The sequence below is a fragment of the Athene cunicularia genome (genome assembly GCF_003259725.1).
Source record: "Athene cunicularia isolate RWA chromosome 1 unlocalized genomic scaffold, athCun1 chr1_part2, whole genome shotgun sequence".
NCBI lineage: Eukaryota > Metazoa > Chordata > Aves > Strigiformes > Strigidae > Athene > Athene cunicularia.
Genome location: NW_020799092.1, coordinates 80,072,840 through 80,100,088, shown reverse-complemented (window position 1 = coordinate 80,100,088; position 27,249 = coordinate 80,072,840). Strand labels below are relative to the sequence as shown.

The 27,249-nt window shown below is 41.0% G+C and overlaps 1 protein-coding gene across 1 annotated transcript in view; it reads right to left on the bottom strand.

The window, feature by feature from the left end:
- EXOC4 (exocyst complex component 4) overlaps nucleotides 1-27,249 on the bottom strand; it is a 421,183-nt gene that overhangs the window by 355,202 nt on the left and 38,732 nt on the right. The window contains exons 4-6 of the mRNA XM_026868343.1: nucleotides 18,791-18,975; nucleotides 16,543-16,652; nucleotides 5,158-5,401 (exon numbers count right to left, since the gene is read on the bottom strand). Of these exons, the coding sequence (XP_026724144.1) occupies nucleotides 5,158-5,401; nucleotides 16,543-16,652; nucleotides 18,791-18,975 (539 nt within the window). The remainder of the gene's footprint in view (nucleotides 1-5,157; nucleotides 5,402-16,542; nucleotides 16,653-18,790; nucleotides 18,976-27,249) is intronic.

Genomic DNA, 27,249 nt, shown 5'->3' with positions numbered 1-27,249 from the left:
GTAAAATCAAGACACGTATTTCAGCAAAACAAAAGCAACTGGTGTGTGTATATCAATTTTCTTCGTATTTAAGAATAGCAACAAATGCCTAAAGAAAAGCGTTGGTGCTAAGAGAGGAAATGCCACTTTTTTACAGGTCTTTACAAATTTTAAGATGCTGGCAGGGGATAAACAGAAGGATACGGGACATGAGGGTAAAGACAGCATCAGAAAAGACAGCTATTACTATCATTAACATTATTACATTTTAATACGGGAAAGCCCAGTGTGGAAGAAAAGCCATTGTCCTCCATTTAGGCTTTGTATAAAGCTTAATAAATATCCCGTCCAAATGAAACTGAGAAGGTGCTACTGTGAAAAAAACAATACATCTTTCCCCTTCCCTAACTACTGTTAGCCCATCACCAGTGTTACCAGTGAAGGAGACAGGACAATATGCAGACAAGGCTGCCTGAAAAACACTGCTGTTAAATAAATATCTTCTCCAACCCACTCTAAGACACGGGAGAGTCAACTAGTGCTTCAACAGCCCCTAAGAGATGTGCAGAACTTCTCCCAGCAAGTGAAAGAGGGGCAGCTGGGGGAAACTGGCTGCTCAGCCAGAAGCCAGAAAAAAATAGAATGAAAACCAGATGTAGAAGAATTTGGACAGATGAGGAAGCTCGTGTTGGAGGAACTCACGCACAGCCTTAGTTGAAATGCCAAAAAAGATAACATGATAGGAGGAAATTAATTATGTACCATGAAGAAAATGTATCAGTGCAAGCCCAACTTCTACTAACATCCCATCAGAAATGAAAACTTAGTTATCTATAGACCTCCTTGTTGTCCCAGTAAAGTACAATTTTGTAGAACTGAACTGGCTGGATAGTTTGATAATTTCATTTTCCTTGTCCCTAGGTGAGCCTGACATCACATTATCAATTTGTTTATGGAGCCATTACTAAAATAATATTATACTGAGCAGAATTATTTGGTTTTATGTCCCACTGTCTTTCTATTCTCAAGTTACAGACTGATAGACAGGAAATCCTCCCAATCCACATCCTTTGGTGGTGCTAACTGCTACTCCGTTACATTTTCCATTCTCAACTAACATCATATGTCCACATGGCCCTGTTTTCAAATTACCCAGCATCTCTTCTCTTAATCTTCTTTTATCTAAAAGTCTTCGAAATCTGTCAGGTCATTTTGGAAACAAGGTGACCCAAGAGAGACACGAACAGTCCGTGTCAGACAGCCAACAAGACAAAACAGCATAAAATAATACGGCCTAGATTTTATGCACATGGGGTTGCAGCACTGAGTGACCTAAACAGAACACATACAGAGAATGACAGGAGACTGGCTTAGGCAATTTGTCAAAGCAATCTCATAACCTCTTCACCGAGAAATATGGTAAGTATGTTGAGAGACAGTGACACACACCCAGAAGCAACTCCTGTTGTCTGGGCAATAAGGGAGAATGAATTGATGCAGAGTGACTGCTGACACCTGAATGAGGTCGCTAATGACAATTCATGCATTTTAGCAGCAATAACGTCCTTTGCCTAGTCAGAGTGTTGGTGTGTATATAATTTCTGTATTTGTTTTAAAGCCTCAGATGAGGTAAAAAGCCAGAAGTGTATTATGAACATGTAGGGAAAAGTGCACTGAATCCAATCGATAGGATTTAGCAGCAAAATTGTCAACACATCATCTCCTCCTGGATTTTCATTGTATCCCTACCTAAATCTTGTCCCATAAATCTGGTCCTTAAGTAGGCATGTGTCCAGTTATTTTTATTCTGAAGTCATCAATCTTCCATCATTCAGAAAAGACTCACAGGTACATGTAGCAGAACCCCAAGCTAACACAATACGGCCTCTTCTATGATGCTTTGTCCTCCACAATCCAAGATACATATTTCTAAACACAAAGGTATCAAACATGCTCTAATGAGCCACTAATTAAGGATAAGGCAGTGACAATTTCTATATTTAAGCCCTTTTTCATAAACTTGTTTCAAGAACGGATATCTAAAAACTTTAGAGAATTTTGACTTTAGGGAAGTCCAATTCAGTTCAAGGTGAGGTCAGCTGCAACTACATGAGATTCAAGCATAGTTTTTAAAATTACCTCCTACCAGTGACAAGGAACTACTAGGAACCTACCACTGCCCTTCTTCAGGTTTTCTTACCTTCATATCATTCATACTTCATGGTAATAAGTGCACGTTAGTAAAGAGGGTTTATATTCACAGCAAAGTATCTTACAGCCAAAAACGTTCTCTCCCGTTAGGTCTATCTTAAGTCTGTTATCCCACATGATTGCACCCATGTTGCATGTTTTAGGAAACTTAAGAATCGGCTGTATCGCAAAGCAATGGAAGACTTTCTTTTGTGACCTCACTGGTGAAAACTTTATTTCTGCCATTATACAGAAGTCCTTAGCAGGGCTAGTGTCATCGTCAGTAAATGAGCCTTTCCAGTTTCACCCCAACTCTGTTGAGCTACACTGCTGAGGGCTCAAACCAAAGACAACGACAGGGCACCCACAACAGACCAGGCCATGCATTATCGACAGCACAACCATTGCTCACTCCTGTGCACGTGCTTACTGACAACCCTGGCACACAACATCTACTGCAGCGTGGACAAGACTTGCTCCTGGCAGGCTTAGGGGGCTACAAGACTTGACAAGGCTCTGAGGAGCCCTGTTGGCTCTATGAAGAGAGCACCAAGGGGTGCAGGAGAGACAGCGTTACTCACTGGGATGTAGCTGCTTTAGCATTGTTAACAATAAAAAATAATATTCTTGATCTTAAAAATTTGGGAGCAGTTCATGTTTTTATACACAAATTAAAAGGCAGCTGCACAAATCGATATGGAAAAGCTTACTAGGTAAGGAAGCAAAAAACAGTCCAATTTAAAAAATAAGAATGAGATCAGCATCTCTCCAGTCTTAGTAGCCGTTATCAGATCTGCAACTTCTCTGGCCAGGTTCTAGAAATTATTTCTCTCTTGTACAATGAGAGGGCTCTACAAAATTCTTACACGGGGTCTCAAAAGGAATTACATCACTGTGGAAGTTCTGGTGTAAGTTCCACCACAACTTACACAAGCAGATGATCAGCCTCATCCTCCAGTGGAGGCAAACACCACCCTTTCCATATGGAAAAAAATAAGAGCCAGGCTTTGAGAGGCACCACAGAGCGATGAAGAAATGCACGTAACTTGTTCTGTGCACAGTGAATAAGGCGCAGGGAACTTGTTCAGCAGAAGGCTCAGTCTACGGCCTCGGACCCTGAAGGTTCTCTGCCATCTTATTAGTCATTTTATTTGCCACAAGAAAGAATTTTTACTGTTTAAAATAGCTGAACACCAGCACTGAGCTCTGTGACAGAGACAAAGAGGGATCCAAGTGTGACTGGTTTTAAGGTGAACTGAAAAACATTTTACTCCCTGAACCCTGAGGTCAGGTAAGCGTTGTGGCTCACAGCCTACTAAATAGTTAAGCAGATTTGGGCACTGCATCATGCTCAAATCTGGGGTCTTGCAGAGCTCTCTTGAAATAGTAGGACCTTGTTGTTCAATTTATTTTTTTCTTGACAGCAGGAAAGTGGCTTAGTTTTGATTTAAAACTGTAGCTAATTTAAGGGGCGGTACACCTTTCCATATTATAATTTATTCTTTTCAGTATAAATGAATTCACCTGCTTGCCGTAAACTTTGCATGCAATTTAGGTTTAGAATCAGTTCTAATTATCTCTTTATTCCACAAGAATTCAAGACACTTTCCATAGCTCTAGAATACAAAGGCTCACAAACTCCTATTAAACACAGGCCAAAGCCCATTAAACTTTTTTGTACCTTACTCAACCCTCTGGACAGATTAACGTCATTAAAATACAATCTGATCCAATTTACCAATATCGATGGACAACCAGTACCCATACATCCTCTCAAGACTAATTCATAAAACAAGTATCAAGCATGTGCTATGCTCCCTTTTGGCATCACAAACTAAAATTCTGCCTTCTGACCCACCCAATAAGCTTGTTGTAATTTCACTGAGTTATCAGCACCGTGACTCTATGAATTCTTTAAAACATAATTGTTTCCACAGCAATTAGAATGATAGGAGTTAAAAAAGAAGTCTTTATTAGGCTTTATTAGGCTTTATTAAACTTATCCTTGGGAGTGATTTTCCACTACAAATATTACACATAGTGAAGAAATATATTTGTTTTCGTTTTTCTTTTCCACCATTCCTTCCATTTGGACAGTGGTCATTACAATGTGCAGTATCATAAATTAATATTTCAGCTAAGAGTGATGGGTAGCCCTTATGGAGTCCTATTTTACAAACAAGAGTTCTAGCAACTCCTGTAGAATGGCAGAAATGTAGTTTTTGACTTTCCACACCTTGTTATTAATGTAAATGGGGCTGCAAACCAATTAGAAACTTGGCCATATATTTACTGATGTAATTAGTCCCATACATGATTTCAAAGCTTTGCACCTGCATCAGCTTAACTAGACTGCTACACTTGAAATAAATAACTGAGCTGAATCTTCTCTTTTCAAGTCATATTACGTAGGAACTTACAAAAATTTCTTTGGCATCAGGACCTGTGTATAGCCATGATTCAGTGTAACACAAGAAGATAGTATTTGTTTTGGCACTGAGTGTTCTTTACACCATACGTACCAGCAATCTGAAACAGCACTACAATTCAATCTGTTGTAAAGTCGCTTAAAATGAAAGGTTAGGTTAAAAAAAAAATTAAATCAAGTACTTAACATAATGCACCTCTTTCTGGTTAAATAATGCTGGCTTCTACGGTGCTTCCACCTTCAACTCTGCATTTCAAACATCTGCTTAGCCAAATTATTCTCTTTAAGGGCCAAGCACAGAAGGAAGATTCTCCCCTTTCCCACATCCTTAGCTGAGGAGCAATAACACCTCCCCTTTCTTAAATTTCTGAGCCTTTCAGGTGTTCATGGAAATCAGCCTTTCAGGGAGACCCGGAGATTTCTGAAAACTTTACAATTTCAGACCTCTGCTACTGCAAAAACATCACTGACATTCCTTCAAATGGCGATTAACAGGTACAAAACCCTTCTCCAGACTTCTTTTTGCAGCAGTCAAGGTTCAGTGGTGGAAATATCCTTACCTAGGCTGATTTTCTTGGGAAAGATTCTCCCCTCTCTGGTAACCATTGTCTGCCACCTGGGTTGTGGACCTCTTAACAATCTGCTTGAGTTCTTGTTCTAAGCGATCCTGGATGGCTTTCACGGTTTCGGGGATTTTTTTCAGCTTGGCCAGCCCTTTGATGAGTATGCCCATGAAGACAGTGCTGTTCTCCTCTGGATCCAGTTCTGTATCTTCTTTAATTTCCAGAAGGCTCGTTTCTCGCACTGCAATAGATTTTAAGAGGCATAATTCAAGATTTAAACGATGAAAACCAACACTTCGCACCATGCAGAAGCAGCATATAAACTCCTTTGCCTTCACAGAACTCCCACCACTTTGAGCAACCAAGGGATAAACAAGGAAATCAGCTACACTCAGATTCTGGGGGGAGGCAGTGGATATTTCTGTTTGCATGGGGGCTTCCCTATATATAAATATAACAGCCTACACATTTGACTGATTTAGAAACAGAGGTCATGGAGTAAATTACATATTAGCTGGGAAACAGAGGAAATCTGGTGCAATTAAGGTATTCATAAATGAGAAGGTATTATACCACCACAAATCCCTTGAATGTGTTTTAAGGAGCTAAAAGCCCTACATTTCTAACCCAGCTGTTTTTCTTCACAAGAGAGGCATTTTGATTATAAACAGCATCAAGCTTAACAGACTTCTGATGAATTCGGCAAAGTTTACGCTGCCAAAGTGAATGATTGTTTGATGTTATCCTACTCTGCTTTATTATGACTGTCAAGGGGTTGATGAAGTTACTCAAATCTTTTAGCAAGGCTTCTGAAAAGAAAAAGCAAGAAGGATTAGAGAGGATATTATGGATACAGTCCTCCTGAAGATACAGGGATTGCACAGGGAGAAATTCTGTTGCTAAGCGACAAGGAAGAGAAAAGCAAGAGGTACGATGCTTGTTTTAACTATGTTCATTAAGCAACATTTCTTAATTTACAGATAACACCCAGCAACAAGAAAAGCCTGTCTCTGTTAAAGACTGGGTGAAACGTTTAATAAATATATTCAAACACTTATGTGAAGTAAGTATCTTCAAGGCAAACTCAACTAAATCATCTTGGAAGATCTACAGTCACAGGGCTCGTTAACAGCCGGAGCAGCGGCACAGAGACAAACAGCACTGAAGTATATGCTGAAGCTCTGCCATCCACCATACCATATCCTCGCACAGAAATTAAAACCTAACGGCTGTTTCATCTTACTGGTGCTGAACTCTGATAAGGGCTGGTGAATGACAGATGACTCCCGTGGTTTCAACTGCTCAACAGATTTAATTTTTTTTTTTTTTTTTACTTAAATCAAAACTTATCCAAGCACCTGAATAAATGTCAAAAGATCCACCAGAAGGATTTAAATGACATGGCAGAAATGAAAAATGGCATGTCACAAGCAGCATGCAGCCCTGTAGCTGCTTAAAGCTCTGACAGTCTGAAGAGAAGAGCAGCAGCATCGTGTAGCTTAGCACAAGATCAAGAAAACAATGTCCCAAAGAGCCCGTATGGTGCCTCTTTATAAATAGCACCACAATAAACAGATAACATTTATTTCAGTGTCAGCTTACACCACCCTCCACAGCAGAGATTGTTTCTTTCCGTCAATGTAATCCCAAACACGGCACTTCTAGCTCAAACCAGACTCACCGTTCACACGCTCTTGAATTTCAACCTAGAGCAACACTGTGAGGTAAGAGCGAGGGGAGAATGGATCCTGTGAGGTCATCACATGTCAGAGTGTAGGAGGACATCAGGTTTTAGGTAGTAATCATTAGGGAGATCAAACGGTGCTTTCTTACTCTCTCACACACACCTCTTTTCCATTAAATATGGGCAAGTTATGGAGCAAGCAACTATAAATGCCCAGAATGCATTATTTGCCCAGGTGGCTAAGAAGGCCAATGGCATCCTGGCTTGTGTCAACACTGGCGTGGCCAGCAGGGACAGGGAAGGGATCTGAGCCCTGGGCTCGGCACTGGGGAGGCCACCCCTTGCTGAGTGGGTTCAGTGTTGGGCCCCTCACCCCAAAAAGGCCATTGAATGACTCGAGCGTGGCCAGAGAAGGGCAACGGAGCTGGGGCAGGGTCTGGAGCACAGGTCTGCTGGGGAGCGGCTGGGGGAACTGGGGGGGTTCAGTCTGGAGAAGAGGAGGCTGAGGGGAGACCTCCTGGCCCTCGGCAACTCCCTGCCAGGAGGGGGCAGAGAGGGGGGATGAGTCTCTGGAGCCAAGGAGCCAGCGCCAGGCCCCGAGGGAATGGCCTCAAGCTGCCCAGGGCAGGGTCAGGCTGGCTCTGAGGAAGGATTTCTGTGCAGAAGGGGCTGTTGGGCGTTGGAATGGGCTGCCCAGGGCAGGGGGGAGTCCCCGGGATCCCTGGAGGGGTTGAAGAGTCGGGCTGAGCCAGCGCTGAGGGATCTGGGGGAGTTGGGAACGGTCAGGGTGAGGGTCATGGTGGGGCTGGAGGAGCTGCAAGGGATTTTCCAACCTAGATGATTCTATGATTTCAAAGAAAAGGTAAAAAAAAAAGTGAGGATAATATAGGAGATACTTCCAACACACATTATCAATAGTACCAATCAGAAGTCAACAACTGGATGTGTGCGTATTTCTGCTCAAAGCTCTCACCTATCACACGCCTGTCAACCCACTAGGCTGCAAAGCACTTTGTGTGCTGCATACATGGCCTACCCACTTTGCTAATGTTACTTGTTATTCTCAAAAAACCCCACAGCACGCCAGGCACAAACACAGAAAATGAGCTCTTTGGAACAACAGCTGTGGAAAACACAGCACTGGAAATGCTAGAGGAAGAAAGGTTTTAACTGACTGTTTTTTAAAAAAGCCCAAATATCCTGTTTCTCCGAGTTCAATGCAAAGATTTTACAGCCTACGCAACCTTTTAGAGGACAGGTCCCCGTCATTACACTCCAGCCCCTTTGTAAGCAGGCTGTAAATTATTGTTAATATCACACAGCAAAAACCCAAGAGGGAGGAAATACTGCTGTATCCAAATGTGAGGACAGCATTTAAGAGGACTAAAGGCAGTAATCTTGCTGAGAACTCTGCCAGCACACTAAGATGAACGCTCTTCCATTTTCAAAAGAGCAAACCAATTTTGAACACCCTCAAATAGTCAGGACATTGATTTACATCTCTTACAAACAACAGCAAAGTGAACAGCTATCTAGTAGCAACATACTGGTGTCTAAGTTTTGTTAGATCTGGTCTTTTGATGAAACAGTAGGGACCGTGTTCCCTGCACACCATGCCTATTAGGCAGGTATCCTGGGTAGCTTTGGGGGCCCATTTATCTGTAAGATCTGATAAGATCCCAAACCCAAGCAACTGAAGATAATGTTCTTTTCCTGCTTCTCCCTCACTTCAAACATCCTCTTCTACCATTTAATGTCAGCAAGGGGTTATCCAACCACAAAGCTCTGGCCCAGGAATGAGCCCTTCGCAGACCCTACCCCTTTCAAAAAAAAGCGTCGAAGTAGACAGACATTTGTAAAGAAGTTCACCTTTAAAATTGCAGTCCCACATGTTATTCTCTGTGGGCAGAGGAGCTCCACAGGTGAAGGAAGACATCCCTACAGATCAGCTCTGAGAAGTGAAAGCTTTGCCTGTATTTACTCTTAAAGATCATGAATAAATTCATTATTCATTTCTATCAAGACAAAAGCACAAGACTGTCGGAACTTATTCTTGCTTTCTACATTCACCAGTTTCTACCTGAAATGCATCTGTAAAACACACATCCCTTTAAAGTGGAAAGATCATTGTTCACACTATAAGCAATTACTTTATGTAGAGAAGCCATAAAAAATTATTTTATCCTATGTAAGCTTGCAATGATTATTTTTATGAATGGTTCTAAATTGTGCGTCTGATATTTGATGTGATTAACCTCTTCTCCTCTGTGATTCAGCAAAGACAGGAGAAGGAAGAAAGTCCTATTTTAATTTAAAACAGCTTTACTATGGTAAAAATAATACAGGTAAAAAACACCAAAGACGAATTCCATAGGACTCATTCAGTAACACCAAGATGGAAATTTCCCCACCCTCCCTAAGAGTATAACAAGTGAAATGTGATGTCAGCAAACAGTTTAAAATTTAATACAGTTGTCCTTCTCCAAGATAACGAAGCCTTAAAACTTCAATTTGCGGTTTTATGCTAAAAAATTCCCAAACAGCTTCAACATACTCTTTTGTTGGCCCATCTCAGCTATTAACTCTTGTACATAGCACCATGAAAACCATTAGAAATACCAGATTGTGTGAAGCCTGATCGAGGATTCTCCAGATCACTGACACATAACTTGTAAATGTTTTTACTAAAATGACCGATTTGGAAACCTAAATTTTAATATCACTTAACGATTTCAAGGAGTTTTCATGGTTTAATTCTATTTAAAGATGACACCAAATCATAGAATCAGTCAAAATGGTTGAAGCTGGAAGGGAGCTCTGGAGATCAATGCATTCAACTTCCCTGCCCAAGCACAGCCACTCAGAGCCAGTGGCTCGGGATCACGCCCCGACGGCTTCTGAGTATCTCCAAGGATGGAGATGCCACAACCTCCCTGGGCAACCTGTGTCAGTGCTTGCTGACCCTCACAGTAAAAAAGACCCAAATGCTCCCTGATGTTCAAAGGGAACCTCCTGTGTGTCAGTTTGTGCCCACTGCCTCTGGTCCTGGCACTGGGCACCTCTGAACAGAGCCTGGCTCCATCCTCTTTGCACCCTTCAGGTATTTATATACTTTGTTAAGATCCCTCTTGAGCCTTCTCTTCTCCAGGCTGGGCAGCTCCAGTTCTCTCAGCCTTTCCTCCCAGGACAGATGCTCCAGACCCTTAATCATCGTCATGACCCTATGCTAGACTCTCTCCAGTATGTCCATATCTCTCTTTTACTGGGAAGCCCAGCACTGGAGCCAGCACTCCAAGTGTGGCCTCACCAGTGCTGAGGGGAAGGATCACCTCCCTCGACCTGTTGGCAATACTTCGTCTAATGCTGCCCAGGAGACCTTCAGCTTTCTTTGCAGAAAGGGCACTGTGCTGGCTGCTCATCTTCAACTTGGTGTCCACCAGGACCCCAGATCCTTTTCTCTCAAGCTATTTTCCAGCTCCATGATCTCCAACATGTCCTGGTGCCTGGGGTCGCTCCTCTCCAGAGGCAGGACTTCACAATTCCTCTGATTGAGCTCCACGAGGTTCCTGTCAGTCCATTTCTCCAGTCCATCCAGGTCCCTCCGGATGGCAGCACGACTCTCTGGCACGTCAGCCACTTCTGCTAGTTTGGTATCATCTCCAAACTCGCTGAGGGTACACTCTGTCCCATTATCTAGATAAGTAATTACCATGTTGAACAGGACTGAACCCAGCAGGACCCCCAGCTGTACCTTGGAGTACACCGCTAGTTACGGGCCTCCAACTAGACCTTGTGCTGCTGACCACCACCCTCAGCACCCAGCCATTTTGATCCACCTCACTGTGTGCTCGGCCACTACATCAACCGTTTCTCTACTGGGATCTTAAGGAAGACGGTGTCAAAGGCCTTACTAAAGACCACGTAGAAAATATTCATTGGTCTCCTCTTGTCTACCAGGCTAGCCATTTCACTACAGAAGTTTATCAAGTTGGCCAAGCATGAATTCCCCTAGATGAAGCCATGCTGACTACTCCTGATGATTTGCTTTTCCTAATATCTCTGAAAATGGCTTATGAAGCAGAAAAATTAAATATGGTTTCTCAAAAGCCTCCCAAGACATCAACCCAAAGGAGTGACAATTTTGCCACATTCTCTAACGAAATATGCAGCCATTTTCAAAAAAATTTTATCACTGAAGCAGTGCATCAGAAAATGCACAACTCCTTTTTCAAGTAGTCAAAAATCTCCCCTCAGTTTAAATCACTAGGAAGTTGAATCATGTGCATCATTGATTCATCACCTCCATAGTTACAAAGGTGGAAGCTGCCCTGACGGCTCCCTGGTTTGATGATGCCCTATAAAAACGTCTGTTCCAATTGATAACCCCCTCATTTGTACAGTTCTGCCATTTCACAAGAAAGAAACCTGCTGCAAGAGGCATTTTAATAGCTCTGGTCTGATCCCCAGAAAAGCCAATGTTGATAACTCATTTAAGCAAAGGAGCTAAAAAAAAAAGACTCTTGGGTCTTGTTTTTCATTCCAATGAATGGTCAAAATTTGCCACTACTCATTACAGATGATTTCATTAGCTGTGTGCTTTTATGGGCAACTAGTAAAATTTAATGTACTATTTTCCGTGATTTATGTCCTTTCTGATTATACCCGTTCTGCCTTCAATCCTTCCAGAGAAAAGAATGCAAGTTCATAGTGTCCCAAAGGCATAATTTAAGATTTGAAGAAACGTCACCTGTTAATTTCTGGTGCTGAATCCTTGTTCTGACCCACACATGGAGACAATGAGCAACAAATGGACAGTTACTTTCAAAATAGGTCCTTTAAAAATTTTGATCGTCATCTTCTCTGCCTTACTACCAAGCCCAGAAGAAAATGGGTCTCAGAGATCAATAACTTCAAAGCCTCAAGGCAAATCTCTTCCTAAAACTGTTGTTCACACGGTTCCGTCTATGGCTTTAAGGATGTTAGTCTTTCAAAAACAGAGGCATTTTAATTTGACATGGGCACTCTTTCAAATCTGTTGTAACAACATTTCATTCTGAGAAAACTGTACAAAGCAACTCTGGAGGCCATGTTCAAAATCCTCCTAATACACAGAAGCATGAAAACTGAGTCTCCAAATGAAAAAACAAGTGCATGGCAGTCAAATATTTTAGCTTGGGACCACGTATAAGAACAACTAATAAAATTATACAAGAAGAGTGACTAAGCATTACTCTTCTGCCCTTCATCACAAGGATCTAAAATTTCCTTGATTTTCCCTTCCCTAAACACACACACAGATCATACGCATTGTAGTGAGGATGAGCGAGAGAAATCATGGTCCTGCAAAAACAGACACACAAGAAGTTACTTCATAGGTTTGCGTGTTTATTGTGTAGGTGCAAACCCTTCTTAAACTTTGGAAAAACTTAAACTTCCTCTGAAACATCCTAGGTGCAAAAATTTACCCTGAGATAAGAACGAACTCTGGGTTTTGTGCAGCACTGTAGTTATGGTGGGAGAGAATCAGCCTCGCCACTGGATTCCCACCACCTTCTGATCATCAGTTGGATGCATGCAGATGAAAATCAGCAAAAATGGAAAAAGCCTGGTTCAGTGCTGGGATCATTTAATTTTTAGTACAAACGGTAGAGAAAAAAAATCACACAGCTGGTAATTGAAGTTAATACAAAAAAAAAACCCAAAAAACAAACCAAACACTTTCCTGTATGTGTTGAGCATGTTTGAAGTAGAAGCAACTGGTGACAACAGAGAATGCTACAACGGCATTTTTCAAGCCACCTTTAAAATTGGATCCTAAAGCTCTGGCTCCTGCAGGTATTTCGCAGGGCCAAGTGCACAGGTCTCCACATGTTTTCACCTACGCAGAAGTACTTGCGTTCTTGAAGAAAAAGCCAGGAGCAGACTTGACTTCAGAAGCCACCAAACTGCTTGGAACTAGAAGCTACATTTTTCTCTAAGAGCTGAGAAGGATGTGTCACTGAAGTATATTATCTGTTTGGCATAAAATGTACATATGCCATCAATAACAATATTAATTGCCACCACCTCACTCATCGTTGTTGGATTTCTAAAAAGTAGTCTTGGGAATTTGTCAGGAAAGGGAGCTCTTGGGTTTGCTGTGTAATGCGTGAGCAGGTTTTACAGTTCCAGGAAGAGCCTGGCAGCACAGGAACCTTCATAAATATTCTTCAGAGAACAGAAGGTTCAAGCACAGAAACATAATTTAAAAGTGAATTTATTTCTCTGAACTGGCATGAAGGGAAAATGCTACTGGTGAACTGCCGTATCTACAATCCTCAGGTGAACATTACTGAAGGTTTTGTTTATTTTTAAATGCAGCAGAAACAGCTTTAATTTCCTTATAAAGATTCTACAGGACAAGGTAACATCTCCTTTGGGAAGCAAATGCAGAAAGGACTCAAAATTTTGGCATCTTTGCTGAGATGGGTTGAATGAGTCAGTGCTTTATAATGACATGCATTAATATGCACAGCCACTCTGTTTCATCAATAAAAAGCCAAAGAACTTAAATGACTAAAGGCCAAAATGGCTTTTGTTATGCATACACAGAAGTTTTAAACTCTCTGGTCCTTCCGCAGTCCTGGAAAAGGCTACTTTAAAATAAAATTATGTGGAAAAAAATATACATAAGTACATTATGCACTTGAAGCAAAACCATATGCGTACTTTATGCTGATCAAATGTTTTCTATTAGAATCTACAACTTTCTCAGTCTGAGGAACACTTGCCCAGCACTTCACTGAATGATACGGAGTGTAATGAGGAGCCAGGTAAGAGATTTTCTGGTGCGCTGGGCATGAAGAGCAAGAACAGATCTGGAGAAATGACAATTTTGAAGGGATATTCTCAAACGACCTATATTGATTTACTAGAGTTGAGGACAGAGCCTTTGTTTTCAGGCATTTGGAGTCAAAGTAGCAATGCCATTTTATGTTCACAACCAACCTAGATCTTAAGAGACCGCTGACATGCGGCTTGTACCCTAGAACCTTCATTTAAATACGGTATGAAATAACTGTTTATTGGGGCATGTTAGGACAAGTACTTTTCAACACCATCAACATTACATCGACCAAATAAAACTAGAACTTACTGATTTTTAGAAGTCTCAAATGAGTCAGAAAACACTTATTTAGCTATGCTTTAGGAATGCTGGCATCACTTCTTGCTCTGCTATCACAAGTGATTAATAACATACCTTCTTCTCTTCTTACACATGTAAACATTGCCTGGCATACTGGGGGAGAACCACTAGAAAAAAAAGAAATAACCTAATAACTTTTTTTCATTTGAAAATGTAGTGTCACTAGTTTTGTAAGAAGAAATGTCTGAATGGCCCAGGTAACCAAATCCTAAACCTCCCTATTCTAATCAGAGGTAATGCGTTAAAGAGGAGTCTCCTGTCCTATTCTAAATAAAAGATTGTAGAAAAGTGTCTTTGCCTCATCTCTACCAAAAAATAGATTCAAACTAAGTATTTTGCACTTCACTCCTTTATAGAGGGAGCATCCTTCACGTGTTGGTTTACCTTTCTATCTTATACAATGCGGATCCCTCCTGCTTTGTAGAAGGTACCTTAGGAAAGTTTATAAACAGCCTTGCCAGATGGATAACCCAGGCTTACGTTCAATTCATTCTGGAGAAGTTTTATCAAAATCTGGAATTTAGATTTGGTTCTAACCACAAGATAAGCAGACATGTCACCCCAAAACTGAAGTTGATTATTTTTGATTCTGGTCCTCAAATTCTTCTCTACGCAACAACTGTGAGTCGATGTACAGGATGACAGTGTTTATTTAGATAGAATCTTATTACCATATAGAGTCACAACCATGGTGGGCAAGACTGTCATGGATGATCACAGTCACTTCAGTACAAGAACTATACACTGAAAATCAGTGCAGTAAACTTAAACTGGACTCTGCTCAAGGAAAAGGGCAGGACATAAATGGGAAGCTCAGGGCTCTGAAGGAGCAGGATGCCTTGGAAGTTCCCTTCACGTTCAGAAATAGAGTAGCCCATCCTAAACACTAAAAACACATTCATTATTACAAATACATTACGGGTGACTACAGCTGGGAAAAAAAAAAAACCTTCTTGGCCAGCTTTGGATAATCACAAACCTCTTACGAATCTCAGTAGATGTGATGATGACTGGTTAGGCTCTGTAAGTCTTCAAAGGTAACAAGTGTCAACAAAATTATTTTCAAAACATATTTAAGGTTCATACTATACTATCATTAAAAACAAAAAAAAACAATAAAGACACTAAAGGTACTGAAAGGAGGACAGGATTTCCATTCTTCAGTAGGTGCATCTCCTGCTGTCTACTGCCCACCATAAGGCATAACAGGAGATCCCTATAAGCTCCATAACTTCAGACAGTATTTTTATTTATTATACAGAGGACTAATATTTTAGGTGGAAAATCATGGTAGATGCTATACAACTAACTCACTGAAAAGGAATGAGATTAACATTTACCATGGTGAGACTGGAATTTTTTTGTGGTTTATTGCCTCAGCTCTGTTTAGCAAGAAAATGAACTGAACTTCTCACTGATCACAGGGGAAAAGAACGGGAATTCTTAAGGGTTTTTTTTTCCCCCTTAGAATTTTCACATGGTTCTTCTTTTCCAGGTTTCCACAACCAAGCTTCAGTTTCCAGCTCTGAAAGTTTGTACTGGCATGTCACAAGTGATGCCTGACAAACCTCCACTATGTAGAAATACAGCCTCAGGCTCTGAGAGACCAGCCAACACTGCAGGAGCAGGGCTAAACAACAAAAACCCCTACGAGAGCAAAAGATAAGAATGATCAAATGAAAGAGTCTAGGAGGCAAGCATGACAAGAAAAGAGAGAAACAAGCAGACATCAATAAGAACAAAAGAATTAATAAGGATGAGAAAAGAAGGAAAAATTCTCTGCGTTTGAGGAATACTTAAACAGTCAAGTTTTGAAAAGAAGAGGGGGAGGGATGTAGGTCACTCCCATATTATTCATTTTATTCGTTTGTTAAACAAGGACAACCCCACATTAATCTGCTGAAACAATACAAGGATTAATTCCCCATCTGTGCAGCACTTCCAAAGCCTCATACAAAAGCACCAATGAAAGTGAGTGTTTTGCTCAGGGTTTGCTATAGTAACACGTATACAGAGATCACCACCAGATTATTCCTGTGTTGAGATAGACCTTTAGTCAAAGTTGAAAAGTTCCCACAAGGAAAAGCTTTGACCTTTTGGCTCCAACACAGAAAAAAGACCTCTGCAACATCTACACATACCTGCCTGCCTACATAAAATAATGTAGAGGAGACCTGTATGCAAACTGAGCTGACTGCAAATATCTCTTCTGCCCTAGATAGCAAGAACATGATCCAGCTCAGAACAGGCACAGAAAATTAAGTGTATGTAATTGAAGATGATGCAGGAGGAGGAGAGAGGAAGGACTTGTTGCTGAGGAGAAAAATGCAGATACGGCCAAGTTCTGCCCCTGGACATACCACTCGCTCATTCCATGACATGGCACAAATCACTTTCTAACTTTGTGTCTCAGGACGAAGAGGTGATGACGCACCCACTACTTCTCTTGCGAAACCAGCTGCAGATCTACAAATTAAATTCTGTGAGGAATGCATGCAACCTAAATACTCACTGCTGGAGCTTCCAGGAGTACTGAACTGGGAAGTTTCAAGGAACTTTCGAGGTGTAGATAGGTTAGTGACGTCCATAAGAGGTACAGGAGAGGCATCTTTCACAAGTGAACTGTGTGAGGGGAAAGGATTAAAGCAGTTTATTGTTATTTACAATCTTAGTTCACAACAAATAACCCATTTTTTTCTTAATTTATAAGCCTAAGCAATAGATACACATAACAGTTTTGATACAAGAGGTTTACAAAATCTAACTTAAAGCACAAGTCCACAGTGGGTATCTATATATACACATTTGAGTGAAAAGGGAAAAAGCCAAAAAAGCAATGAACACTGTCATAACAAAGGCAAAATCTGGTATCCCAAGGCCTCTCTGAATTTAAAAGCACTCTAGACTTGTCTGACTGGCCACAGCAACATCATCAGGACACAGGTACACTGGAGCTTACTATAAGGTGTGATTATTTCCCAGTAGGCATGTTCACCTCCAGCACAATTAACTACTGATAGCATGATAAATTAGTACAGAATTGTTAAGATCTTCCTGGAAAAACACATACTGAGGAGAAGGATTCTCCCATTGCCATGGCTTCTGTCAACTACTTAATGCTTAAAGCTTTTCTAGTTCCCACTACAAACCTCCACTGTTTTTCCTCCCCTTCAAATTCCTGTTCTGTGCACACCTACATGCATCCCTCCCAAATGAACCTTTTTACTCAGAAAAGAAAGAATTTCTACTTGTCATTTTCATAATAAATTCAGATAGTATTATTTGCCAAAAATGTGTCATGCTGCCCCAGCTGCCTAATGAAAGACATGAAGCTGGATGTGGCAGGGGAAAGCACACAAGAAACCATTTTTAAGAGAAAGAAGTGGGAGCAGGCTCCTCTAATGGAGTTTGTGATGTTCTCTTAGAGGTTAAAATGCTTATGGAGACCTGCAAAGACAAGGGCTAAGCTTACTCCCCTGCGTAAGAACCACCTATACGCCCTGTACTACACAATGCTTACAGGGATTAGCTATGCATTTCAGCCTTGCACTGTTAGATAGAACACACTTAAAACCAAGACAAGAAATAATTGTAAATATTATTGCATCGTAGTCAACAGCCAGTTTAGGGCAGCTTACTAAAACAAAGCCACGTGCCTGTCCTTGATGTAAGAGTTCATGTTATCAAATATCAATGATGCGCAACAAGGAATGTGAAAAAAGATAGTAGAGAAGAAGATAAGGGTCCCTGTAGCAGTTGTACAAAACTGCAGTTAATTAGCAGTTACATAGCCTGGCTGCTCCAAAGCTTTGTATCTGTTTTTAATTAACAAGACGAGTAAGGAAGAGACTGATGGCTTGCTAGCAACTCTCCTTCCCAGAAATTTCAACTTCAATCAATCCTTTACTTCATAAATCCATTTAACTTAACTTACTATCTCTCCTCTTATTTTTGGCAAGCATTCTTTATTCTTTCTCATAACAAAATGATAATTTATCTTTTCTCTGCACCTTTACCATATACTGTCTCCCCTTTTACTCCCAGGCCCTGTTTATTACCTCTCCTACTCTAGAAAAGTTTTCTTCCAGTGCTGTGTCTCTCCTTTCAAGCCACTTTCTTCCTTCCCTCCCAACAACTCCACTGCTCTCAAACTCAAAAGTTAGGAAAAAATAGCCAGGCACCTATACTTAAGGTGAATTTCCAGTGATCAAAGGCACCAACCAGGTGAGGAGTTTCAACATCTTTAAAACACCTTTGAAACACAACACAGCCAAAATCTGCTCAGGCACTTCAATACATGGCCTCCAGCTAGTAACCTTATGGTTAGCTGAAGTCTTTTAAACTTTGGATGTTTGCTAGAAAAGATGAGCAACTTTTCCCTGTGTTCTTCCCTTTGCCTGACCTGAGCCTCATGATCATGACATTTGTAGGAAAGTTATACGCATCAGAGAGGGAAAGGAACTCTAAAAGGAATTGACCTCATCATAATTCTGTGGGAAGCAGCAAAAAACCCAACAGAATCGCTAAGCAAGAGTGAAAGAACGAGAACAGATTGTTCACATGCTTGAAGGTGCATCAACATATTTGGAGTTTTTCTGCTCTCCACAGCCACAAGCATGAGAAATTTGCTTGCCAAGAATGAAAGGTTGAGGTGTAAGTCAATGGCACTCTCCCAAGAAAGTTTCTGCTTATGAAAGGGAGAATGTTGCCCTGGTCCCTCCCAGACCTGCTACCCTCAGTTGGCATCACACCAAACCCACCTGATTCTCCCTTTCTCCTTGTTGCGTTGTCCTACTCGGTTAGTTGATTTGATGTAGAGATGACGGTGTAATTCATCTATCAGGACTAAGTGCATGTTCATCTTCTTACTGTGGAGCTCCAGTCTCAGATCACTCAATCCCTCCACCTGAAGGAGGGGACCCTCCAGGGAGTCCACCGCTGACACCTGGAAGGAGAACACACGTGACAACTTGTAAAGGTCAATTCATTCATCTCTCAGAACTGTTCTCTTTGATTAGGTGAGAGTATGAATACCATGATGATTTTATCCATAAACCCCTTTAAAGCATAAACCATTTAAGTAGTATTTCTTCATTTCTATTCCTAAAAGAAAATTCAATATATGAAAAGGGTCCAATAACCAAACAACTCAGATTTAATGAGCAGTCTTCAAATATTTTCAGCACATGCAGAAAACAAGTTAGTTAAAACACAGTTCATTAAATAAAAATCAAAGCACAGTTTATCACAAAATGAGGATTATCAAGTAGAAAAGTGTTAGAAAAAGATGCTGACAATGATGTTTGATTGTCTTTATTCTTTTCATTATAGAACCTCCAAGAAAACATTATTCCCAGTTCTATAAACAGGGAGAAAAAGACTTAAATTTTATTTGCCTAAAGTAATGTCATGACATAGCTGAAAAAGCTTAGGAGGCTGTCTTGGTTTCAGCTGGAATAAAGTTAATTTTCTTCCTAATAGCTGCTGAAGTGCTGTGTTTTGGATTTGGGATGAGAATAATGCTGATAACACACTGATGTTTTAAGTTGTTGCTAAGCGAAGTTCTAAGTCAAAGAATTTTCGGCTTCTCATGCTGCCCTGCTAGTGGAGGCTGGGGGGGCACAACGAGCTGGGGAGGGGGCACACAGACAGGACAGCTGCCCCAAACCAGCCAAAGGGCTATTCCATATCACACAACATCACACCCAGTATATCACAGAATCACTCAGGTTGGAAAAGCCCCTCGGGATCATCGAGTCCAAGCCTCAGCCCGACTCTACAAAGTTCTCCCCTACCCCACATCCCCCACAGCTCATCCCAACAGCCCTGAAACCCCCCCAGGGATGGGGACTCCCCCCTCTCTGGGCAGCCTGTTCCACTCTCGCACCACTCTTGCTGGGAAACATTTTCTCCTCCTGCCCAGCCTGACCCTCCCCTGGGGCAGTTTCCAGCCGTTCCCTCTTGTCCTGTCCCTGATCCCCTGGGAGCAGAGCCCAGCCCCAGCCTCTCTGCAATGTCCTGTCAGGAGCTGCAGAGAGGGATGAGGGCTCCCCTCAGCCTCCTCCTCCTCACCCTCAACACTCCCAGCTCCTTCCCTGGCTCCTCACAGCATTGATTCTCCAGCCCTTCCCCAGCCTCGTTGCCCTCCTCTGCCCTCGCTCCAGCCCCTCCAGATCTCTCTGGGATTGAGGTGCCCAAACCTGGACACAACCCTCCAGGTGTGGCCTCCCCAGTGCCGAGCACAGGGGGACTGTCACCTCTCTGTCCCTGCTGGCCACACTAGTGCTGACACAAGCCAGGATGCCGCTGGCTTTCTTGGCCACCTGGGCACAATATGAACTGGGGGAAGTTGGCTGGGGGACACCGCAGCTCAGGGACTAGCTGGACATTAGTCAGCGGGTAGTGAGAAATTGTACTGTGCATCACTTGCTTTGTATATTCTATTCTTATTATTTTCCCTATCTTTTCTGACCTATTAAACTGTCTTTATCTCAACCCATGAGTTTTACCTTTTATTTTTTTTCCCCTCCTTGATTCTCTCCCCCACCTTACTGTGGGTGGAATGAGCCATCAGCTGTGTGATGCTCAATTGCTGGCTGGGGTTAAACCACAACAGAGGCCTAAACCTCCCATGTTCTAGCCTACCTAACTGCTATGTCAGGTAGCAACACAATTTAAATTAACAGCCATCAGGCTAATGAAAGTTATTGCTAGTTCAGAGGTACTTTTGAACTCTAGAGAGTGTGGGAGGTTGTTAATGTTTAATTACTAAGGCTCAAATTAAGGAAAACAACTTTATACAAGCAGCAAAGTAACAGACAGTGATCTAGACCTGCAGCAACGTAACCAGCCATAGGTAACATTTCTCTGCTGATGCACTTCAATAGTGACCACCTGAATTCCAGCAGTCGCTACACTGAGAAACATAACTTCCATTTACATCCTAAAAACAAAACAAAAAACACCAGGAATGACAAATGAGCGCATAAAAGCAACACTAGCAATTTGCATCTCTCCCAGTTTACTTATTTTTCTAACTTTTGAACAGAGCACTTCCAGAGTTACCAAAAAAATTAAAAATAAGGGTATCCTCCTGCAGTTTCTAAAATCTCAGTGCTTATGTTATAAAAAAACCCTCCTACAAATAGCATGTTCTGCATACAGAGATTTAAAATTAAAAAAAAAAAGAGGAAATCATTCCCTAATAACTGAAGATACTACTCATGAAATAAGACACTTGCTTGCGCTTCAGGATTTAAGTTCATAGTAAATCTGTCAACTGAACATTCAAAATGAAAAGCAAGGAGATAGAGTAAGTAGACAGCCCAGCTAAGGTCTGGTCCCTTAATACCAGTAAATATTAACTATACTGAAAGAACACCTATCAACAACACATTATTTTGCTTTGCCTCCAAGTCAAGAATGACCCTGAAATAGCTTTGGGCCAGTCAGGCTTTTAAATTAAGAGCAGTTTCTAAGAGGAAGCTGCATTTTTTTTTCCATCCTCCTGAAAAATTCTGTCAAGAAGTCCCTGACTATGAAATTCCTTTCCCTGAATGGATGAGGAGAACGTACACTTGATGTCAGTCTTTAGGACAGAGTTCAGACTTGGGAAAGTTTTTGTGCCACAGGATTAATCACCGAGGACTGAACAGGCTCCTCCTAAGCCCACCAATGCTGGAACTTCAGCAGCATTTACCGGGTTCCCATCACTTGACACAAAGCACTGCGCCACCTTCTTCCTTCCCAGTATCCGTTTGTGAACAGTTATGGAGGTCTGGCCATAACACATCACAAAACCACACCACAGATGAAGCCAAAAAACCCCAAATTTGCTTCTCCCCAAAAAGCTGGCATGCCAGAGTACATACAACTAGAGAAGACTCAGCAGGCATGCAGACACAGCTTGGAAACCTTTGGCAGAAGTCAAAGTGTTAATTTTGATCTTCTTCCTTTGGCAGGTAGGGAAGTACCCCAAATTTCCCAGTTGCAAAGGCGCTTTAACCCCCCTCCAGTCATTTCAGGGGAGTTGCAGGCATTCATCGCTGCCCTGAAAGCTGTCAGCAATTTCACCAAAGCAAGAACAAAATCAAGAACAACATTTGTCAAACTGAGAAGCCGAGAGATGAAAATGCAGCGAGGGAAGAACTGGAAGTAAGCAGGGAAATGACATTAAAAAGGTTCCAAGATATCAAGGAAAAGTACTACCTAAAACACAAGCAACAATAGTTTAAAGCTTTCCATGCAGATCATTCAGCTCTACTTTTATCTTCCCAGTTCCTAAAGAGTTAGTTATTCTCAAAACTAATTATTAACACCAACACAGAGCTCTCAAACACATCTTTTAAGAAAGAAATGGAACAGTCAATCCTTTATTGTACTTCCAAATAAAAACAAAACAAAAAAAAAATAAACAACAACAAAACCAAAACCCGCACATTGCTATGCACTGAACTTGCTTCTGGAAAAAAACTGCCTTTCTTTTTTTGGTGGGGGTATGTCAGGTGGTTTATTTGATGGCTTTTCTGACACTTCGTATTTGCAGTCAGACAAGCTGGAAGTTCCGTCCTTCAGAAATGCCACTTTCCCAGTGACTGACTCTACAGGTAAACAACACGGCCAAGTCTCAATGTTACACACACTTGGAGTCCTTTAACTTAAGGCAGCCACACTTTGGTAAAGCCTCAATCACAAAGCACAAGAGAAAACTTTTCATGTTCACAACACTTTGGGTCTGGGAAGTAGTCAGAGGCTCAATCCAAGTTCATGGAAGTCAAGGTAAGGCCTCAAATTGGTTTAGATGGCAACAAGTATAAATATTAAACTAAAAAAAAAAATAAAGAAACCAAACATTTTTCCCTTCTGCCAATTTAGTCAAGAAAAGATGATTTAAGTTGTGGCAAGAAGCAAGCTATAAAGCAGCACCCCAGATTATAATTCAGAATACAAAATATGAGATTAAAACATTTGTCTAAATTGTGTTCTGGATAACCAACCACACAGCAGGAGCAAAAGAAATGATGTAAAGATGTCTACAAAGAATACACAGAAGTAAAAATACACTACAGATAGATCTACCAATGGAACTGTTATAAGAAAAACCTTGACAAGCTTGTGTTTCGCCCTACTATCCTGGGAAAGATCAGCTCTTAAAAGTAATTTTCAGCAAATAACCACACTGTCATCACAAAGGCTTTGGTCTCCAGAAGCAGGGAGATGAAGAGTTAGAGAGGGATGGAAAAGAAAGGGAAGCAGAAAGTGAATAGGAAGAGTAGTAATGATGACAACAGCTCTGTTGACTACTTGGAAACACAAGCAGAAGTAGTTTACAATTGGCTTTGTTTAAAGGCCAAGTATCCATCTGGGCCATGTCAACAAGATGGTCAACCAATCGGTTATGAAGGGCTTTGGAAATCACCAGGGTGGGTCAGCTGAGAGCACAGCCAATGCCACGAGCAGCCAAGACAAATAAGATGAGCACTGAGAGCAAAACTAGAAAGAAGTAAGACATTTTAAATTGCATTCATAATGGGGACTATGTCTATCATTGGCAAAGTTTAACTCAAGCCCTGAATGTGATGCCCCCACTCAGCTAGTAACACACCATCACTTGCATTACGCAAGAGACCCAAATGTATGATAAAAATAACTTTCAACTGAAGATCATAAGAGATTTATTTACTCTTGTATCATCAGCTCATCACTCAACTTGGGCATATCATTTCAAATAGTTGTTCTTAACCTTTTCTCATTTCAAACCCCGATATGCAAAAGGAGCTAGATGAGGGGGAGACAGCTCACACAGAGCAGTAACAGGTCACAGTACCACGCAAATCCTGCTCTGAAAAAAAAAAAGTACTGCTATTCCTCAAGTCAGCAGCAATTCTGCCAGGTAGAGAACCTTAATTTAGGAGAAAAATCCTTATTTTTGGATTTCTCTTTCTTATTATGGATCCTGCTCCTCTGCTTACAGTATGAAAAATATTTAAGAAAAAGGTACATTCTAGGAAGAAACTTAAGTGTTGGGGGTTTTATGTATTTATATTGCTGGCACCATTCCTAAACACAAAAAGCTTTTCATGTTTTACAAGGCACATCTCCCTCCCTCTTGAATACTAAACTTTAAAAAAAGAGGAATTTTATATTTAAATTGTATCTATTATTTTTCCACTCATTTATTACAAAGTCATCTGGAGTCCTCGGACTGACAGAAGCCCTTTAGTTCTAATTATCTGTATCAATTATTAGTATTTTAATTTTATTACTTTGAACAATTAAGAACAGAAAACCCTCACAAGCTACGACATTTCCATATAGGTTTTACTATTTTCAGGACATCATAGCAAGTTTGGGATTTTTTTTAGTTCACCAGCAGCGTTTTGAACACTCACCTCAAAAGAAGCAGCGCTGGGAAATTAAACAACTCTACATTTAGACACGGAGCATAAACATTCTCTTGTCCATTGCTAGAACAACCCGGCTTCTCTTGTTGCTATCTTCTACTATATTAATCTCTAATTTACAGAGCTTGTTGTACATCAAAATTAACAGGCACTTGAGCCACCTTACACAGCAGCTGCCAGTAAGGATAGCGGTGAGGCCAAAGGCCCTCATAACTAGGGTGAGAAATAATTGTAGAAGCTCAGAAGCACGCTGTGGTCACTCAGTAAACACCGACATGCGACAGCAGCAAGCACAGACTTCAACGTTTTCTGTCAAATCAAGTCAATGAATTCTAGAAGTCAGGAATCTACATTCATAGCGTTGCTAGAATAATACATTGCTCCAGCTTGGAAGGGACCTCCAGAGGTTTCCAGCCTGATCTGCTCAAACCAGGGTGATGTCAATGTTAGATCAAGCTGCTCAGGGCCTCCAGACAAGGTCTGAAAATCTCCAAGTGGAGATTTGCAGTTTCTCTGCTTTCTTGCTCCTGGTGTTTAACCCCTCTCATGGGGAAGAATTTTCTCTTTACGTCCAGCCAGTTTCTCCTACAGAAATCAGTGGTGGTTGCCTCTCACTCAGTCACTGTGCACTTCTGAGAGATGCCTGGTTCCATTTTAGCTCCAACTCTTTCAGTTGGTCGCAGACAGCAAAACACCACTCTTTTCTACAGAGTGAAAAACCCAATTATTGCAGCATCTTCGTACACATTGCGTGCTTGTAACCCCCACCGCCCCGAGGGCTCTCCACTGGACTTGCTCCCATATGTTTCCTCTTCCATATAAGAAAATATTTTTCTTGTAGAAGGGTCCCCAAAACTGGATGTGGTACTCCAGATGCAGCCTCACAAGTGCACAGCCACCCACCTGGATCTGGTGGCTACAACCCTGCAAATACAGGAGCAGGATCCAAACAAGGGGACAGGCTGTGATTCGGCCCGATACAACGTTATCCAAAAAGGGTCTTGACCATTGTTTCCCCTGTCAGTGCCACCCCACACACGCTGAACTGAGGGTGCAATTAATACACCATCCCTGCTTTTTGCTCCTTATCCTCGCTGTGGTAAGAGTGTTGGATAATGAAGATTAAAGATGCCATAAAACACGCAACGGTATCACATTTAATTAGATTTTCTCCCCTCAGCTTAGACTAGATTTCCCAAGTAGTTACCTGGTTTTTAATACTCCTATTACCTACTGTGTGCTATTCATCCTAACAAAAGGACTAATAGATGTAGAATTGCATATAAAGGGGAAGAGTTATCACTACAAGACTCTGGTTGAGACTGATAATGGAATAGCAGCCTTTTTCAGAGAACCTGAAAATTAGACATACAGAAGAGAACTATGAGTGGCTCAAGGGTCCAGAAAAAAGCACCTGAGAGTCCTTCAAGCCTCTTTCTTAGCCTAGTTGATCTAAATGGAAATGAATACGTGATTTTATTTTTATTTTTTTTTCTGAGGGTGGGAGGTTGTAGGTAGATAAAGGCATTGTGTTTGAGTACTGGGACACAAAGATAATTATAGGTAAGACAGCTCCCAGATGTTTTTTCTTTTGGCAGGGGTTGGGGTGCAGAGAGGAGTTACAGCAAGAGAAAATATCTTGAAGGTGAATCCGACAAAAATCTTGTTATTCTTCTTTAAAAAACTGATTTATCATGAGCAGATAGTACCAAAAGAAATGGTAGATAATCCCCCCCCCACCTTTCTTAACTATTTCTTTTTTAAATTCTGCAAGAAGTCTGTCTCTCCCATTGAAAACCACACTGGAATAAATACTAAATAACTGTATTTAGTCAACAAATAATTAAAATATTGTCCTAGATTACAATAGAATTTGTCTTAGATAATCTGACAGTTACTTCTGATGTTAAAATCTACTTACCAATATCTACTTATTATCATACTTATTACCTACAATAGTAAGTTATCACCCTTTAGAAAATAAGGATCAATGAAGTAAGCCTGAAAAAAAGAGCTCTGCTCTGTATGAGCTAAAAATTGCAAGTTTATAGAAAATAACTGTGGCACCAGAACCATTATGCAGCTTGTTTAAAGGTCACAGTCAGTTTATAGTAGGGCTTAATTGCCTTAAAAAGAAACTGTAGCTAAACATTTGCCTATTGTAACATCCAATTTGGAAGGTTTTAATTTAGCATTTTACAACAAACTAGAAGTACCAGCAAGATCTTTGTTAAAATTCTTCTTTCTTTCCTGACTTTGGCCAAAGTTTTCCAATCTGCCTGCAGTTAAACCTACATATTCCCTTAAATGGTTTTTCAACAGTATTTTAATTTTTGAAAACACATTTTAAAATAGATGTGAAGAGAGAGGCACTTCTTTTTTAGTTCTAGATCTCCACAGTCCTGGAAGTCTCTGAGTTGAAATAAAATTAAAGGCCCTCAACTAGGTGCTTCTTCAAGAAAAAAAAAACAACAACAACAACAAAAAAAACCCCACTAATCGTTGTTCCAACTAGAAAAACAAATGCTTTCTGGCTGGTATCCCAGCCTATTCGGAGTTCAGACAACAGATATGAAAACGTGAACACAAAAATGGAAAAGGTTAAAAGAAAACAATGTGGTAGGTCACAATTGAAAGAAAAAAAAGACAAGTCATACACAAACACAGTATGACAAAAGGAAAAAAGCTGAACCCTCTGAATAAAACCACAAATAAATAGCAGCAACCTAGAAGATTTCAGCTGCTTTTGGGGATGAATAAAGACAATGCTGACATTTAAAAGGAGGAGAATTGATCTACTGCTTTTACAAGGAACT